Raw genomic sequence first — 19,619 nt, forward strand, 5'->3', positions numbered from 1 at the left:
ACATCAATCATCAATGGCTCCTCCGTGGAGATGGTCAAGAGCACCAAATTCCTTGGTGTTCACCTGACGGAGAACCTCACATGGTCCCTCAACACCACTTCCATAACCAAGAAAGTCCGCCAGCGTCTCTACTTTCTGCAAAGGCTGAAGAAAGCCCATCTCCCACCTCCTATCCTCACAACATTCTACAGAGGAACTATTGAAGGCATCCTGAGAAGCTGCAACACTGTCTGTTTCAGAAATTGTACCTCAGCAGATAGTGAGGACAGCTGAGAAGATCATTGGGGTCTCTCTTCCCTCAATCATAGACTTTTACACCACACGCTGCATCTGCAAAGCTACCATCATTGTGGAGGACCCTACACACCCCTCACACACACTTCAGCCTCCTGCCATCTGGAAAAACGTACGGAAACATTCGGGCCCTCACGGCCAGACTGTGTAACAGCTTCTTCACCCAAGCCATCAGACTCCTCAATACTCAGAGACTGGACTGTCACACACGTGTACGCACACTCTCTGAACTGAACACCATCCCATTCCCATTGCAATATTTGCACATTCCTGCATAGACTCTGTTGCATTTTTTGCTGCTACTGTATTATAAAAATATAGTATTTAATTTATTGCCACTATTATACACTTTACCTGGCTGCTACCACAGTAACTGCTATGTCCATTTTGGTATAAGCTAATCTGCTGAATACCAAGTCATAGAATGTTATGTTCACATTTATACCAAATTTAAATTATATTGTTACTCCTTGGTGTCTATCTTTTGTGCTACCCATTATATCGGCCACTTCCACACTAAAACTCTGTGTTGTTCGGCACTACACTGTCACTTACTGTGCCTATTATCCTGTTTTAGTAGTATTGTACTTGCATTTGTACATGTACTTGCATTTGTACTTTGCGTAGATCTTATTTAGTTCTGTGTCGTCTCATGTGGTTAGTGTGTTGTTTTATGTAGCGCCATGGTCCTGGGGGAACGTTGTTTCGTTTCACTGTTTACTCTACCAGCTGTATATGGTTGAAATGACAATAAAGCCACTTGAACTTGAACAATCATACCACAGTCAAAATCACTGAGATCACATTTTTCCCCATTCTGATGTGAACATTACCCGAAGCTGCTAGCCCGTATCTGCATGATTTATTGCACTGTAGCCACACAATTGACTGATTGGATAACTTTATGAATGAGTAAGTGTACAGTGGTTCCTAATAAAGTACTCAGCAACTGTTTGTCACATATGAAAAGATGTGGTTCTGTGTTTATGTGGCACAAACAGGAAAAACCCACTCATGGTCCCTTCCTTACCCTGCAACTCTTTAATGAGTTTCAGTGCTTCAGCTAACTCCTCAGTAAGTCTTTTCACCTCTGCCTCCAGGCTTTTCTCTCTCTTCTTCAACTGTTCCAGTGACACGCTCAATCCCTCGTTTTCCTTCAGTGACTCCTACAGGTCAGAACAGGAAGTGTATTAGAACAGAACAGAAAAAGGGTCTTGTCAGTGGTGACAGATTGTTAATGTTTATAGTCCTGTGTTCTGCGGACGCAATTAATATTTAATCAGCGTTTATTCATCATATGAACTGTTATATAATCATCATCATATAACCTTACCAAAGAGGTCAAGACCAGCATTGCCAAGAAAATTTAATTAAACTTATAGTCAAATGACTTAAAAGGAAAAGATGCAAAAACATGTTTAAAAGTACAAAATGTCCAAGCAAAAGACTTACAAACATCAATAAAGGGAAGTAGTAGTGTGCAATAATAACATAATATTACACTGTGGAATAACAAAAAGGAAACTGCAGGCTTGCTTTTTGCATTTACAGCCCAAGACACTTTGCATATACAACCTCACCCTGCACAGCAGACACACATTATATAAAAATATGGAGACAGAGCTCCTACAGAACATGTTAAGTTTTTAAGGTGATAATGACAGAATATCTAGCAGCTATGATGTTGCCAGATCATCAATAGCACTGTAACACCACTTCTGTAAAGTGCTGTGAAAATAGTATTTGCCCCCATCCTGATTTCATCAGTTTTTGTGCCTCTCTCATACTAAATTGTTTCAGAAATTAAAACCAAATCTAAAACAAAGACAACCTGAGTAAACACACAATGCAGTTTTTAAATGATGATGCTATTTATCGAAGCAAAAAATGTATCCAATACAACTGGGCTTGTGTGAAAATGTAGACGCCTTACTTCTTCAGGGCCTGGGCAACTTGCAATAATTTATGGAAACGTGAATTCTGCTCTCTATCAGAAAATCCTAAAGGAGAATGTCCAGTCTTCAGTCTGTAAATTGAAACTTAAGTGCAACTGGATTATGCAGCAAGACAATGATCCAAAGCATAGGAGCAAGTCCGAGTAGTAAGCAAAATACTAATCTCCAGTTATTGGAAGCGTTTGGTTGCAATTTTTGCTGCTAAAGGTGGTAGAAGCAGATTTTAAGTATAAGGGGGCAATTAGTTTTTCAAATTGATGATGGGTATTAGATAAAAAATAAAAAAAATAATAATACCTTCAGTAAAATAAATAAATAAAATCTATTGTGTGTTTACTCAGGTTGCCTTTGTTTTATGTTGTATTTCATTTGAAGACCTAAAACTATTTAGTATGAGATGTACACAAAAACCAGAAGAAATCAGGATACTGTGAAATATTTTTCCTTATTTTCCATGATTATGATTCAATCATTCAAGATCAGTTCAGTGTGATTTTTGCTTACTCAGTGTCTCATGATGTTTTCGGGTTTCCGTAAAGGTGTTTTGTCTTATGTTTTTCTCTCATGTTTTTCTCTTATGTTTTCCTTAACTAGCCTTGAGTATGCATGTACACATGAGTATCATGTGTACATACTGTGTACATACATGTGTACACACTGAATCTTAGTCTAAAACATAAATTGGATAAAGACTACGAAACGCTGTAGTGTCTAGGGTGTCTTTGCGCGCATAAACCATCCCTTTAACTATACCCTGGCTCTTGGTCTCCTGATTCTTCAAGTATCTTACTTCTGGTGAAGCTGAAGCATTTTAATCATCCAGAAAAGATTTACATCAATAGTTTTTCACAGCAATACAACTGTAGCTCAGGTTTAAATAGAAGATAAGCAGTCTGAGAAATGGCACTAAATTACCATAATTCACAAACAATTTACTCTTATATTTCATATAGTTTGTGTGTATAGTTATGGCAAAAAGGGTGTGCAGCTATAAGAACTGCCCTACTGCCCTTTAGCTCTTTCCCCACACAATTTTTAAAGGTTATAAGAAAAATGCTTGCGCTTGGGTATTTGCATGTATATGCAAGCTGATCGTCATACCGTGAGTTTTGCCTGTGTGAGAGCCTCTTGCTTTTGGCTCTCTGTTAGATCACTTTGTGTGTTCTTCAGCTTGCCCTGCACTCCCTCCAGGTCCCTCTCTACAGCCTGCTTCTGCAGAGCCAGCTAAACACACAGAGAGAGATAGAGAGAGAGAGAGAGAGAGAGAGAAACAGAAAATGAGCCAGCTGAGCCTGTGAAGGACAGAACAAATCAGGAGCTTACATTTAGGGAAAAGAAAAAAAAATTAAAGTAAAAATTTAAACAGTCCATCATTTGTAACCCAATTTACTTGTTTTGTGTCTGATCTATGTAGCACTTGTGTATACCAGCATACAGCTACAACAGAGCTATACTTGCCTCTAATTGCAGGCTGGTTTAGTGAAAATGTCATTTAAGGCATGTAATGTAATTTAAATAAGGGAGAAGATACTGATGATAAAGAAAAGGCAGGCTTAAGACAAAGACTGGTGTTGCAGGTTTGAGTGTGGCGGAAAACAACTTACAGAATTATTCATGGAGGCCATTATGCTTTTTGTAATAAAAACAATCCCTTAACCACACCAAACATGGTTCATACATGCTGACAAGGTATAACAGGAAAAACAAAAAGAAATAACCATGGCTCATGGGTTTAGTCCGTGGCCAACAAATGGATCCATTTGTAGCATACAGCATGAGTAATGATCATGTCACACCATGCGTTAGCTGTAATGATACCCAGATTATTAGTGCATACCACACACAAAACATTCAGTTAATATGCAAGGAATAAAATTCAAAAGGGTGGCATGAGGCAAAGTTCATTATCTTCCTATAAATGTTTCAGGATGCTTAATGTTATTTTTCTTATACTACAGCATACTTCAAACACAATTTTTATTCATTAAAGAATGAAGTGGCATACTTCTGTTTATACGTGTAATTTACATATCATAATGCGGAGCATCTGTGAAACAAATTCGATTGTTATCACTTATATTATAACTGCTATAAAGAGTTGTTCCCTCACCATGTCTGTTGTTCTGAAGGAAAGAGAAAACTGAGGACATGAAAACCCTGACACTGGAAACTCCTTCCATAAATTTTAAAAAGCTTCACCATATCAATGCTTTTACATTCTACTTTGTTTAATAACATGTTTTTAATAGTTGTTTATTATTACACTTAAATTGTTTGGATCATCCACATGATAGAGAGTTTATAATAAAAATGATAAATGTATAAGAACTGGTGGACTAAATATAATCCTGTGCTGGCTGTAAGGAAAAATCACTACCGACCAGTCCATAAGGGATTCTGCAGAGTTTGTTTGTTGCGTCCAAAAATGCTCGATTTTGCTGCAGTTTTTTTTATTTAAAAAAATTACGATGTTTTTGTGCTTTTTTTTTGCAGAAATCTACTTGAATTGGTGAAACTGCTTTTGCTCAAAATTGTTTTGTATGGTCTTTCACGATGATGCTTGTTGGTAAATGAGACGTTTTAGCTGTACTCATGTTCAACGCACTTGAATCGAAGTGGGCTTTAGCTGAATGCACGTTGTGATGACGTCACATGCCACGTCTTGGCCTAAATCTGCAGAAAATCTGCTGTAATTTCAAGCTCGTCCAAGTATTGTGGAGCTTGCTTGGCATTAATTTCTCTGATTGCAAAAAACCTGGAGGGACTGACTGTGCTATATACCACATGAAAGTATTCATTCTGATTGTTGCTGGTTAGTTTTGCTTATATATCAATATATCAGACTCTCGCTTAAACATACATTGATGAATAGCATACTAAGAAAGTGCTGTGTGCCTACTGCCAAGCAGATATAAAATGAAGCCCTTGTGTATGGTTGTAGGAGAATGAACTTTGTTCAAAGATATATAAAATTGTGTAAGATGCTACATTTGGAAGTGTTGACAATAACAAAAAGGTATTTATTGTTCTAAGGAGACCGAGTTCTATGTTGATTAATGAACCCATGATGTATAGAGTGGTTTACATTATATTAACACATGCAGTACACTAAACAATGGTCAATTCACAGTGTGTATATATTTGCGAGAGACTGGATTCAATTCAGAAAGTTTGCAATAGATTTAATTCAGAAAGTACTCTTTTTATTACTGTCGGTCAAGGTCTTCAACGAGGTTTGTTTTACTGCTAAGCAAATAAAGATGGAAACAACAACTAAACACACACTACACACGGCTGCTCAGGTTGAAACATAATACGCTGTTACTGGCATCAGTATGGTGAGAGACAGCTGGGCATGCAATGTGCATATCTCTTGTGCTCCACTTACTGACCCCTTCATCAAGCCTACTGACCTCCAGTGCACACTTCATTTATAAAGGCATTACTACAGAGAGAAAGAGAGAAACCACACAGAGAGCAATAACACTGACCTTGAATCAAGAGCCTTCTGTCAAAAAGCCAAGAGGAAGAGGAGAAAAAGGAGAAAACGAAAGAGTGGGAAAAGGAGTGTGAGAATGTGAGATAGCAGCTGAAGCCAAAGAGGTGACATTAGTACATTGACCTGTGGAATGCATACTGTAACTCCCAGAAGAGAAAGAGAGAAATGCAGAGAAAAGAGAAAGAGTAACTGGTTGAAGGAGATTTTTTTTTTTTTAAAAAGGAGCACAGTTACAAAAACTTTTCTAATAGAAACACAAACAAAGGGAAATTGTGATGCGCAGTAAATTCGTTTCAGTTTAGTCATGAATGCTCTGCTGATGTAAATTTGACCTAAATAAATATTCTGTTAAAGTGCATGCTGTGCAGTTTGCATATGTAGAACTTACTTTATCGTATTGTGACTGTAGTGTATTGTGTTCTGTCCTGGCTTGCTGGATCTCTTGGTTGAGTCTGTTAGTCTCCTGTTGGTGCTGCTTCTCCATAGACTGCCTCTCTCTCTGCAGCTCCAACAACTCCTATATAAAAACACATTTTAGTTTAGTCATCCAAACATCTACACATCCAGCCAGCCATCTGCAGGGCTCTACTGACAAAGATTTAAGGTTAGGTTTAGGACATAACATTTCTGACACTGGGACTCTACAAAGTCATATTTTCAAAGCCAAGCATATACAAATATGCATAAGAGTTTATTTTAAAAAATAAAATAAATAAAAAATTAAAACCCTCTGGTCGAAGTAATATTGTAATAAAATTGAGAGGGTGGAAGAGGGAGGCGGGAGAGGGAAACCGTGAGAGAGAGTGAGAGAGCGGGATATTGAGATCGCAAGAGAGTGAGAGGGTGAGAGAAGGTATAGTGAGAGGGCGAAAGGGAGACCGCGAGAGAGAGTGAGAGGACGTGAGAGAGAGACCGCGAGAGAGAGTGAGAGGATGGGAGACCGCGAGAGAAATTCAGAGGGCGGAAGAGGGTAGAGTGTGAGAGGGCGGGAGACCACGAGAGAGTGGGAGAGTGAGAGGGCGGGAGACCGCGAGAGAGTGAGAGGGCAGGAGAGGGTAGAGAGTGAGAGGGCGGGAGAGGGAGACCACAAGAGAGTGAGAGGGCGGGAGAGGGAGACCACGAGAGAATGAGAGGGCGGGAGAGGATAGAGAGTGAGAGGGCAGGAGAAGGAGACTGCAAGAGAAGTGAGAGGACGGACGAGGGTGGGAGAGGGTAGGGAGTGAGAGGGCAGGAGAGTGCGAAGGCGGGAGAGGGTAGAGAGTGAGAGGGCGGACGAGGGAGAACGTGAGAGCGTGTGGGGGTGAGAGAGAGTAGCGTGTGAGAGGGCGGGCGAGGGAGACCGCAAGAGAGTGAGACAGCGGGAGAGGGTAGAGAGTGAGAGGGCAGGCGAGGGCGGGAGAGGGTAGAGAGTGAGAGGGAGACCACGAGAGAATGAGAGGGCGGGAGAGGGTAGAGAGTGAGAGGGCGGGAGAGGGAGACCACGAGAGAGTGAGAGGGCGGGAGAGGGAGACCACGAGAGAGTGAGAGGGCGGGAGAGGGTAGAGAGTGAGAGGGCGGGAGAGGGAGACCACGAGAGAGTGAGAGGGCGGGAGAGGGAGACCACGAGAGAGTGAGAGGGCGGGAGAGGTTAGAATGTGAGAGGGCGGGAGAGGGAGACTGGGAGAGGGTGAGAGGGCGGGAGAGGTTAGAAGGTGAGAGGGCAGGTGAGGGAGAATGCAAGAGCGTGAGGGGGCGAGAAAGGGTAGCGAGTGAGAGGTTGGGAGAGGGAGACCACGAGAGAGTGAGAGGGCGGGAGAGGGTAGAGTAAGAGGTTGGGAGAGGGAGACCGCGAGAGAGTGAGAGGGCAGGAGAGGGTAGAGTAAGAGGTTGGGAGAGGGAGACCGCGAGAGAGTGAGAGGGCGGGAGAGGGTAGAGAGTGAGAGGGCGGGAAAGGATAGAAAGTGAGAGGGCAGTAGAGGGAGACCACGAGAGAGAGAGAGGGCGGCAGAAGGGGACAGCGAGAGAGTGAGAGGGCGGGAGAGGGTAGAGAGTGAGAGGGCGGGAGAGTGTAGAGAGTGAGAGGGTAGAGTGTGAGAAGGCGGTAGAGGGAGACCACGAGAGAGTGAGAGGGCGGGAGAGGGTAGAAAGTGAGAGAGCGGGCGAGGGACACCGCGAGAGTGTGAGAGGGCGGGCGAGGATAGAGAGTGAGAGGGCAAGAGAGGGAGACTGCAAGAGAGTGAGAAGGCAGGAGAGGATAGAGAGTGAGAGGGCGGGAGAGGGAAACCACAAGAGAGTGAGAGGGCAGGAGAGGGTAGAGAGTGAGAGGGCAGATGAGGGAGACCACGAGAGAATGAGAGGGCGGGAGAGGATAGAGAGTGAGAGGGCAGGAGAAGGAGACCGCGAGAGAGTGAGAGGACGGGCGAGGGCGGGAGAGGGTAGAGAGTGAGAGGGCGGACGAGGGAGAATGCGAGAGCGTGTGGGGGTGAGACAGGGTAGTGAGTGAGAGGGCAGGCGAGGGAGACCACAAGAGAGTGAGACGGCGGGAGAGGGTAGAGAGAGCGAGGGCAGGCGAGGGCGGGAGATGGTAGAGAGTGAGAGGGAGACCGCGAGAGAATGAGAGGGTGGGAGAGGGAAGAGAGTGAGAGGGTGGAATTGGGATGCCGTGAGAGAATGAGAGGGCGGGAGAGGGAGAGAGTGACAAGGTGGGAGAGGGAGACCGCAAGAGAATGAGAGGGCATGAGAGGGAAGAGAGTGAGAGGTTTGGGATCCTCCTCATCCCTAGTCCTTCTAATCCAAATTTTATATAAATATAAAGTTTTCCTTTTCTTTTCCAGTCATCTGGCATCCGACTCTACTGCGATACTAGCTCCACTTCCATCAATGCATTGCATCTTGCCTGCTGTGTCAAATGTTTCACTTGATTTTCTTATAATTGGCCCTGTCTTCAGTCACATATCCATGATCTTCACAGTTTGATAAACGAGTATCGTATGTATAACTGGAGAAATTTAGTAGGCTGAGTGTACACGCACACAGCAGAAGTCTATATTTTCTTTAAGTCATGCTTATCGTTTTTGACGTAAATTAAATAAACTGGCGTATCTAACCAGCCAGTGTCGCAAAATGGTCAGCTGCATTGCTGAAGTCCAACAACTATAAAGCCGTTTCAGAGAATACGGTTTAAATTCACATGCCTGTTCATGAAATACACCTACAACTACATTTGGAATCAATCGTCTACTTTGAGAAACGCCGTTTTTAAAATGATATTTTACTACATTTACACGCGGACCACTAGGGGTCTCTTGCAGACCACCAGTGGTCCACAGACCACAATTTGAGAAACACGGATTTAGACATGTATCAGCAACCTCGGTTGCAAACTAACTCTGGAGCAGTTCGCTTGTGGTGAGAAAACAATCAGACACAAAAGACCAATGAACCAACATGTATAGCAATGCATGATGGGAACTGCGTTGTTTAAAAAGCATGATTGTTTTGCTTATGGCTCACAACATGAATTGCGGTTTAACTTGGGCCAAAGACGAGGTAAAATGTATCATTAAAATTTGGTCTGACTGATAAAAACACTGAGGTTTACAAGGTATTTAGCGAGCATCTCAAGGAGATGGGCTTTAATTGCTCAGTGAAACTTCATTTCCCACTTAAACTGATAAATTATAATAACTACAGCTTAAAAGAAAGCCACAATAAGCTTGCGGAGCTGCCATCTATCCATCTTGATGGATGACCGCTATGATGGAGGACCACTATGATCTTGTCAGGAACAGCACCCTCCTACCTCAACTCTCTCCTGAAGGCCTACGTTCCCTCTCGCAATCTGCAATCGATTAGCGACCGATGTTTGGTAGTTCCCACTCAGCGTGGCGCAAGGTCCCTTTCCAGAACCTTCACGCTAACTGTTCCTCAGTGGTGGAATGAACTTCCAATCTCAATCCAGACCGCAGAATCTCTCTCCATGTTCAAAAAACAGCTAAAGACCCACCTCTTCCGTGATCACCTAACCAACTCATAATAATAAATAAATAAATAAAAAAATAAATAAAAATTGCACTTACACCTCTACTCTGTGCACTTTGCTTCCTCTGGAACTCAATTAATGGATCTTGTATGGTAGCACTTATTGTATTGTTCTCTGCTTGATATATCGCTTTGCTTGTATTTTTCTCATTTGTAAGTCGCTTTGGATAAAAGCGTCTGCTAAGTGAATGAATGTAAATGTAATGATCGGAAGCTTGGAACATAAACAGGCACACTGACCAATGAGAGGACAGTTTACTCAAACGTGACTTAAACTAATTTTGGTACGTTTTAAAATGTTGCTTTCTGAAAGTGAACCAATGAGAAGCTGCAACATTGGAACAATTTAAGTCCTCGTTTCGAAAAGCACAGATCTACAGGTCTGAAAACTCCCGAAGACTTTTAAGACTTTTGTAAGAAGTCTTTAGTAGAAAGTTCCTCAGGTTTTCTTACCACCTGCCACAACCCTAAAAAACTGTTCACGCGAGAACTACAAATCTTCTCCAGTGCGGTCTAAGCTGTTTTCTTTTGTCTCATATGTACTCACAGGTATTTATTTACAGCATGTGTGTGAGCATTGTGACAGGGGCTTTGTATAGCACAGTCATGAGAAAGGCCTTCATAAAACAGCAATGCAACATCACAAATAGATAATCTTGTTATTCGTATGAAACTGTTGCAGTAGACATGAAATGACCTAATAAACAAATGGAAGTCTTGCACACAAGAGTACTCACTCTCTGGTGCTCTCTCTCCATGTCTTTCCTGCGTTGCTCCGCATTGCAGCGGCTGGTCTCTGCGTTCTGCCTCTGACACTTCAGCTCCTCCTGTAGCTGCTTCACCCGCTGTTCGGCTGCCTGAACCTACACCCACAATTTTTATTATCAACCTTATATATTAGTGCAAGAATGCTTTCATATAATCCATACCAGCAGGGATAAATATGGGCGGCTGTGGTTCAGTTGGTAGAGCAGGTAGTCCACTAATCGTAGGGTTGGCAGTTCGATTCCCGGCCCGCAAGACTCCACATGCCGAAGTGTCCTTGGGCAAGACACTGAACCCCAAGTTGCTCCTGATGGCAAGTTAGCGCCTTGCATGGCAGCTCTGCTACCATTGGTGTGTGAGTGCGTGTGTGTGTGTGAATGGGTGAATGAGACACAGTGTAAAGCGCTTTGGATAAAAGTGCTATACAAGTGTGGCATTTACCATTTACAATAAATATGCTGTAATAGTGGGAAAAAAGAATTTTATATTGAAGTTTATACTGGTGTACGTTGTATTAAAGATATGTATGGTGGCCTGTGTGCAAAACACACTAACAAATCAATTTGTAGTTCATGCTGACATGTTTCTGAATTTGCCATCTTGTTTCATCCATCCATCCATCTTCTACCGCTTACTCCTTCTTCAGGGTCACGGGGAAACCTGGAGCCTATCCCAGGGAGCATCGGGCACAAGTGCCGTCTTGTTTATGGTTTCTTAATGTGTTTTGCACTTCTAGGCTACCATAGATATGCCTTACAATGCATTAAACTGGCAAAGCTGAGATCATATCACTGTCGTGACTGATCAAAGTGCTCAGTGCACGGTAAAGAAACTAAAAACTGTTCAGCTGCATATAGCAGACCTCAGTGATGTTGTATTATACCAATATTGTGATAACGAGTGATGCATGATACATAGAAAAAGTAAGAAGTTGCAAAATCAAATTCAGCACTGTATAATGTATCTAATTAATATGGCTTAAGGTACATCAGATCATATCTGTTAGCCAGCTAATCAAGAGCCCTATAAGCCTGGGTGTGCCCATGCTCACCTTGTCCTCCTCCTGCGTGATGCGTGTGCGTGCACGGGCCAACTCGTCTCTGGAGCGCGTCAGATTCTGCTCGTTCAAGTTGAGCTCTTTCTGAGCTTGAGCAAGACGAGACTCGGACTCCCTGCAGCGCTCTTTTTCCAGTTGCAGCTCCTGCTGAAATCCAGAGACGCGTACACGCAACCCTAAGAGAAAGAGAGAGGGGGATGAGTTATCATATATATATATATATATATATATATATATATATATATATATATATATATATATATAATTAAATAATATAATAAATTTACACACACACACACACACATATATATATATATATGTGTGTGTGTGTGTGTGTGTGTAAATTTATTATATTATTTAATTTTATATATATATATATATATATATAAAATTAAATAATATAATAAATTTATATATATATAAATTTATTATATTATTTAATTATATATAATTTTTAATTATATTGTTTTATATATATATTATTTTATTTTTTATTATATTGTTTTATTTATATATATATATATATATATAATAAATAGACGCGTACACGCAACCCTAAGAGAAAGAGAGAGGGGGATGAGTTATCATATATATATATATATATATATATATATATATATATATATATATATATATAATTAAATAATATAATAAATTTACACACACACACACACACACACACACATATATATATATATATATATGTGTGTGTGTGTGTGTAAATTTATTATATTATTTAATTTTATATATATATATATATATATATATATATATATATATATATATATATAAAATTAAATAATATAATAAATTTATATATATATATATAAATTTATTATATTATTTAATTATATATAATTTTTAATTATATTGTTTTATATATATATATTATTTTATTTTTTATTATATTGTTTTATTTATATATATATATATATATATATATATATATATATATATATATATATATATATATATATATATATATATATACATACACACACACACATATACACACACACACACACGCACACAGATTACCTCAGCGATGACTACACACCCATTTCACAATGGATACTATCCAACTGTCCATGCACTCGCATACCACTAAATACACACTCCTGTGTACATTTAGACACATATATTCATTAAGCTTTCTAAGCCATTAAGTGCACATGTCCGCCCACGTGAAACACACACACACACAGACACACACACACACACAGAGAGATGAAGACAATAGCAGGTCACAGCACAGAGAATTGAGCACTAATGCATGAGATAGGTCTCTTCTATCTAGTCTTCTACTGGCCAATGCTCTAATGATGAAAGAGTGATATGTAATTTACCAAAATAAAAAAAATAAATAAAATAAAATAAAAAAAACCCTTAACCCATACTGTGTTTCCCAGCACATCTGTCCAGCGTCTTATGACAGTTATAATACATAGCTCAGTGACAGAACTGAAACATCCAGTTCCTGTTTCATTGACCGTGGAAGAAACCTGTGACTTCAGTAATAACAAGGAGCAAAAGTCAAACACACCCTGCCGCGGTTCACTGACTATTCGAGTAACTACAATGGCAAACCACGACAAATAATTTCTTTGGACATATCCAAGAGTACCATTTATTAATGCCCAACAGAACAATCAGTGAGTTCTTGAACTAGAACCGTTCAGCTTACCACACCTACTCTCTTTTACTGAACCCCATTCACTAACGTTTATGCATTATTCTAGTATTATTACTGTTCAACAATCATTATTCTATTCATGGAAAATATTACTAAAATAATACACTGCTATTATCAGTGGATATTTATTTCTCCTCAACATACCTGCCTCAAAATATTATCAACACTTTCCAAATACGAGGCATTGTGGATAATTTGATCATAACACCAATTTTAATGATTGACTGCTTTCTCAATCATTCTGAGAAGCAACTACAGTGATGTACATCATTCTGGACACAAAATGATTTGAAATACAGAAGTATGTAATACTTCTGTGCCTTTTTCACGTTCATCAGTTTCATGAGAAGTCTCTCACTATGATGAAGACCCTTACCATCTATCTCTTTCCTCAGTGCTTCCTCAATCCCATCATCTCTTGCGCCTGTGTCAGTGACGACGTCACTGTAAGTGAAGGAGGAGGATGTGAGAGTGGATGCCGGTTTGCCCCTGGGAGTGGACCTTGTGGCATCCCGTTCCCACGGAAACACAGAGGAAGGGGGTCGAGTCTCGGATTGGTTGATTTTGTGCCGGAGGGGTGGCGTTCTGTGTGTTTGCTGAGGGAACGGAGATGAAACACTACCCACTGAGGGCTTGGTGCAATCTCCAAACAGTAGCTGTTGCTAGACAGCGACAGAAAAAAAGTCTTTTTAGTTCCATAAACTATGCTCTGTTATAAAATCAAATGAATCATCCAAAACAGCACACAGTTGGCCAACAGAGACAAGCAGGTTTTCATTATGTGGATGGTGTTTGAGGAAACTCACTCGGGCTTGGCTGACGTCCTCTCCTCTGAGACTATTCTTACCTGAAAGCACAAAAAAAAAAAAAAAAAAAATCATTACCAGGCAGGGTTTGAAAGCATATGGGAGTAAAATGTAATTACACTGATGAAATTAGTGAACAATGGGGTTTTTTCCCCCTATTGTGGTGGGGCCTTTAAATGATAAGAAAGGACAGACAGTAATAAAGGGCTAACAGGCAACACAGGGAGCAACAACAAAACAGCAAGAACAAGAGAGACAAAGGAACATACCACTTTGGTCCCAGGGTGAGTTCATGTTCCAGCAGGGTGTGGAAAACAACATGGATTCCCCTGAGACACTTTCTTTTTGCAGCTTTTCCAGCTCTGCCTCAAGCCTGATGGTTGGAGAGGAAGGGAATGGACAAGAAGCAGCTTTAAAATCATTAAGAACCTTCGTCTTAATTAGCAAAACATCAAATTCACTCAGCTTTTTATTATTCTTCACTGCTGGTCTTTCAGCTCACAACAAATAAACACAGAAACACCTTTTTTTCCACAAACATGCAGACTATACTGGTTGTCAAACTAGTGTGTAATGTCAAAACATTTCATCACAATCAGTTCGGCTTCAGAACCACAATCCTGCTGGAGACATCATTTTATTGCCCTAACAGCAAAATCAGTTATTTTCATGAAAATCCTAAAATAGGTGTGAACAGTGCAAAGCGTTTTAATTACTGTGGAAAACAAAACAAGGAAATTAAAAACTGCAACAGTGAACTGCAACTCGTAACAAAATGTCCTACACACATAAAACAGGCAAAAAAACCAACAACCTGTATTTCTTATCTTATCGTGTGTGTAAGTGTGCTGTATAACTTCAGATGGGAATCTTCCACATCTGATTACATAATTGTTTGGCTCGTAAACTGGTAGAAACATGGGCCAGTTCACTGGTTTCCCCACACCAGCACAGACACCATGGCACTGGAATTGAAATAACAAACAAGCTGTTTGGTTTTCCAGCCAAGCCCTCGGCCTGTTGACACAGCTGCCACACAGAAAACATACGTTCTTACTGTGCCAATTACAGTGAGTATGCGTCATCTATGTGGTTGCCACGAACGCATGTGGTTATGCTGTTTAACCATTTGACTCACCGTTTAACCTCCTGCGTGAGGTTCTGCACGAGTGTTCTTGTTGAGTCCAGCTGGCCCTCTAGAGTGCACACCTGTGCGACTTTGGCCTGCAGCTCCTGGGACAGGCGATCCCTAACCCGTGCCTCTCCCTGCGCCTGCTCTCGCACTCCCACCAGCTCCCTCTGAGCCGCTCCCAGCTCCACACGCACCTCCTCATACTGAAACAGGGCGAAAACAACGGACTCAAAGCATATACAATTTATACATTACGACTTGACATACCGTTGAATAGTTACATCTGGTTTGCCTTTCATACTTTTTATGGAATATTTATGCACACTCATGTACATCTGTAACAGTGTTCCAGGAAGCAGCTGCAATGTGACTCAGCTCAAAGTCACTCTTATGTATGGCATAGTAGGGAAATAAGTTCAATTAAAGCTGCAAGCAGCGTTTAAAGGGGCCAAGCACCAAAGGCACAGCAAGCGCAATGCGGAGCCTGAAGAACACGAAGAGGAGACATAGAATGTACATGAATTAATAAAAGATAGGTTCAGAAGCACAGCAGAGAATAAGATTGAACAGCAAATGAACAGAACAGAGGCATTTATTTGCATGCTAAGAGGTTACTGCAATGCTGAGCCACAAAAGAAACTTTTAAGAACTTGCACCACACAGGAATCAAACCCAGGACCTTTAGAATTAATGCTTGTCGTTTATCACAGCATGCCACACATGTAATGACACCAACAAAAAAAAAAACTCATTTTGTACATGTTCAAATTTCTCAGGTCCCTAGAGCACATGCTATGAACGATCCCCACGAAATTTTATGCCGATGTGTCAAATATTTTAAAAGATATTACAATATGTGACATATTTAAAAATGTCGGACAGGTGGTTTGTCCGATCCTGGCAAAATTGATATCCACGGATTCGGCATGAACCAATGAATCCGTAGACACCAAGATCATAATTTTCTGTCAAAGCATTCAAAAGTTATAAGCAAAAATAATCATTTTACAAATCTCATGAGCTATAGATGGCACTGTTCTCAACTTTGTCATGGATTTCAAATTTCAGTACCCTCGGATCATGGTACTGATGAAGTATACCAAGTTGTGCGTTATGATTGATCAAAGTCTGGCCGAGATAAAGCCTCTGATCCAATTTTGGGGTCAACAGCGATAAATCATAACTTCTGAACAGACATGAATATCAAAATGCTGTTCAGTCATTTATATGCGGCTCTGTCTACTGATGCTCTGAGCCAATTTTGGTAAGAATTGGAAAATATTTTCAATAGGAGTAATGAAAAAACTGAATGCTGTACATTTCAAAATGGTGACTACTGTAATGGGTGGAGTCTTAATGTGAGATATGGATTGCGACCATCATGAAGAGAATAAACTGATGAACTAAATTTCTTTTTCCTGGGACAGTGTTCAACAACTATAACCATTTGAAAATTAAATTTTTTAACTAGTGGTGCCACTACAGAGTTGGTCTTAGAGACCCTATAATTGGTCCTGATACTATTCATGGTCATATCTATGAGTGTGCCAAATGTAATCATTTTCCTACTTACGCTTCACAGGGCTACCATAGACTACTAGTGGGGAAGAACAGATTCAATAGGTGCCTACGTACCTTCGGTACTTGATCCCTAAAATTTTTCTTATGCGTCTTCACACTCTTCCCACAATTACAAGAATAGGGAGTTAATCCCTGTGGATATAGACGCGCAACGGATCTTGCTTCATCTATAATTGCACATACTGAAAAACTTGCTTGTGTGTTACTGAAACAAGCTGACGTTCAAAGGTAGGGTCAGAACATGTTTTGTAATATTTGGCCAGGCTTACCTTACATTCTAGTGGCGGTCTATAAACCCAAGCTATATATAAAGGAGAGACAAATGCTTAGTCTTAATTCACCTACTTATACCATGCACTAAAAGCATGTACTCTTTTGGCGAAGAAAAAAAGTACATACTTTTGAGTGTATAGCAAGAGTATGCGAGTACTGGGACATACGACAACACGTAACAGAAAAGAACGTTGTCAGCTAGTTATGCACACTGTCAGCGTAAACAAACTCTTCGTTGCATTTCAGCTTTTCTTCCTTAATTTACTATTCCCTTGTTTGACTTTTCCACATTTAATTTTCACAAGGAGTTATGGGCAATATTAGCTAAAGTAAGTAAGTAAGTAAGTAAGTAAGTAAGTAAGTAAATAAATAAATAAATAAATAATCTGTGGTCCATACAGATCCACACTTCAAAAATCCACAGGAAATAGTAGACCATCCAGGTACCATTTGAGATACTTCTTACAACATACTACGATGTGTGACACACTACTTCTAATTTCGGGTACTATTTAAGACTGAAAGCAAGCGAATTGTGAGCCACCAATATCCAACCAATCAGGACGTCTCTACTTGCCTGACAATCGTGTTCGTCTGTCACCACTGAAAGATCTCCTCTCAGACTAGAATTCAACCTAGACAGTGTGCATGCAAGTGTTTCTGGAGCATGACTGTAATGGGAGCACTATAGGGAGCAGCCGTGGTTGTGCAGTGTTTGAAATTCAAATCAGCCAGCTGCGACTAACCTCCACCAAAATCACGGATACACCTTCTAGATTTCCAAGTTAAATAAAGGGCTTTTAATTTCACTGATTGGCTAGAAGCTGTTAATTCATTTTCTAACACAGCACAGCTCTGACAGTAGTGCAGACTGTAATTCAAAAGTCACAGGTTAATGCAACTATGTTCGTTCTAATACGTTACCTTTCTATAGTAACAGCTCATTCTACACTAACACGGACTTGTATGGGAAACCAAAACCAATGGGAAAATCCTTTAGGATTTTTGGCTGAGGGAATGAGGGTGATGCTAACTTCCGGGTTGGCCTACAAAACTACGTCGTCCCTGTAGCACGCTATAGCATTGAATCGTGTACACTGACCTTTTGCTTCTGTTTGTGTAGTGCTGCTTCAGAGTTGTCCAGGTGGAACTGTCTCTGCTGTTTCTCTCGGGTCAGCTTCTCGTTTTGCACTTGAAGCTCCTGAACTTTCTTCAGGACCAGGCCGGATAGCCCTGAGGTCCAGTCCTCCGCAGCCCAGCTCATCGTAACGTGCACAGCAGGACAATAACCATTTACTGAGATCCACTGGGGCACAGGCTGATCATTCCCAGGTTCTGGAGAACAGAAAGAAGGGATATGAGTAAAGCCGGGTTCACACCGTCTGATTTTGGCCACGATTTGGTCGTCTGAGACAAATTTTGAGAATCCTAAAAGATTCCTATGATCCTAAGCGTCATTGATCGCTAGTTTGACGTGTTCCCCGACAGCCGATTAACGGCCGTTGCGATCAAATTATTCCTCCGATTAAATTCTGGCAGTGTCTAGTAGTGTAGCTTCTCCTATATCTCCTACTCCGTACGAGTCTTCTTGTGTGTCTTGACTGTCGTAGTCTGACATTAATGACAACTGAGATCCTACAGTGTGACATAGCTTACAGCGGGGATCGTGTTCGAACAGTCTGACGACAACAACAGTCGCAAAGGACTATTAAAATCTCAGTGTGCACCCGGCTTTAGTTAGCGTGGAGGATGTGTGAAAAGGGAAGCGCCAAGCCTGTTTACTGTGCAGGATTAATAACTGCAGTCAGTGAGAAACCTGTACTCTGCCTCAGGGAAATAATTCTGTCCCTACTTGCCACAAGTTCCAGCAACAGGTCTATAGAGTGACTAGATCTAGATGATGCAGATTTAAGCTGGTTGAGCTGCATGTCTGAGTGTGTTTGTATCCCTGTTGAGGTTCTCATGGAAACACACTCAAGGTAATTTTCCTGGCGAACTTGCGTAACAGCCAATAAACAACACAAAGGTCAGTGGAAGATAACGCACACAATATTTTAAACCGAAATCGCGCTATAAGGTATCCAGTGGAGGTTCATTTCCATTCATCTAGGCCTGGAAAGGTGTCACACAAACAGGAATGTGGAAAATCCGGAGCACAAATTCAACATCACTTCAGACGGCCATGTGAACACGCATGGGTCAACCTTTCTGATCTTCCTGACTAACAAAATAAAAGACAGGGTGAGCACAGGACTCATTTAATAACACCACCACCAAATGGCACAAAGGACCACAGCTGTCTTGGCAACATCTGTATTAAGAAATCAACTTTTTATTATTATTATTATTATTTTTAATCAAATAAATTCACTGGAGTATTTTAGCTGTGTTCATGTGATTCTAACGCTTTTCACTCTTAACTAAACTTAACGCGTTTATGAACGTTAACGCTCTAGCTAACGAAGCAGCTAATAACAAAAGAGTAAACAAACTCCCATGTCACAGCTGCTTCATTACAGCGGATATTATCAAAAGCGTACAGAA

The 19,619-nt window shown here is 40.8% G+C and overlaps 1 protein-coding gene across 2 annotated transcripts in view; it reads right to left on the reverse strand.

The window, feature by feature from the left end:
- si:dkeyp-115e12.6 (centromere protein F) overlaps nucleotides 1-19,619 on the reverse strand; it is a 31,707-nt gene that overhangs the window by 11,728 nt on the left and 360 nt on the right. For both annotated transcript variants that reach the window (XM_047157189.2, XM_017473553.3), the window contains exons 2-11: nucleotides 18,178-18,410; nucleotides 15,228-15,424; nucleotides 14,359-14,462; nucleotides 14,090-14,130; nucleotides 13,660-13,945; nucleotides 11,585-11,766; nucleotides 10,506-10,631; nucleotides 6,137-6,265; nucleotides 3,351-3,473; nucleotides 1,325-1,460 (exon numbers count right to left, since the gene is read on the reverse strand). In XM_047157189.2, the coding sequence (XP_047013145.2) occupies nucleotides 1,325-1,460; nucleotides 3,351-3,473; nucleotides 6,137-6,265; nucleotides 10,506-10,631; nucleotides 11,585-11,766; nucleotides 13,660-13,945; nucleotides 14,090-14,130; nucleotides 14,359-14,462; nucleotides 15,228-15,424; nucleotides 18,178-18,339 (1,486 nt within the window). In that variant the 5' untranslated portion in view covers nucleotides 18,340-18,410. The remainder of the gene's footprint in view (nucleotides 1-1,324; nucleotides 1,461-3,350; nucleotides 3,474-6,136; nucleotides 6,266-10,505; nucleotides 10,632-11,584; nucleotides 11,767-13,659; nucleotides 13,946-14,089; nucleotides 14,131-14,358; nucleotides 14,463-15,227; nucleotides 15,425-18,177; nucleotides 18,411-19,619) is intronic.

This window comes from Ictalurus punctatus, chromosome 8 (genome assembly GCF_001660625.3).
Source record: "Ictalurus punctatus breed USDA103 chromosome 8, Coco_2.0, whole genome shotgun sequence".
NCBI classification, from domain to species: Eukaryota; Metazoa; Chordata; class Actinopteri; order Siluriformes; family Ictaluridae; genus Ictalurus; species Ictalurus punctatus.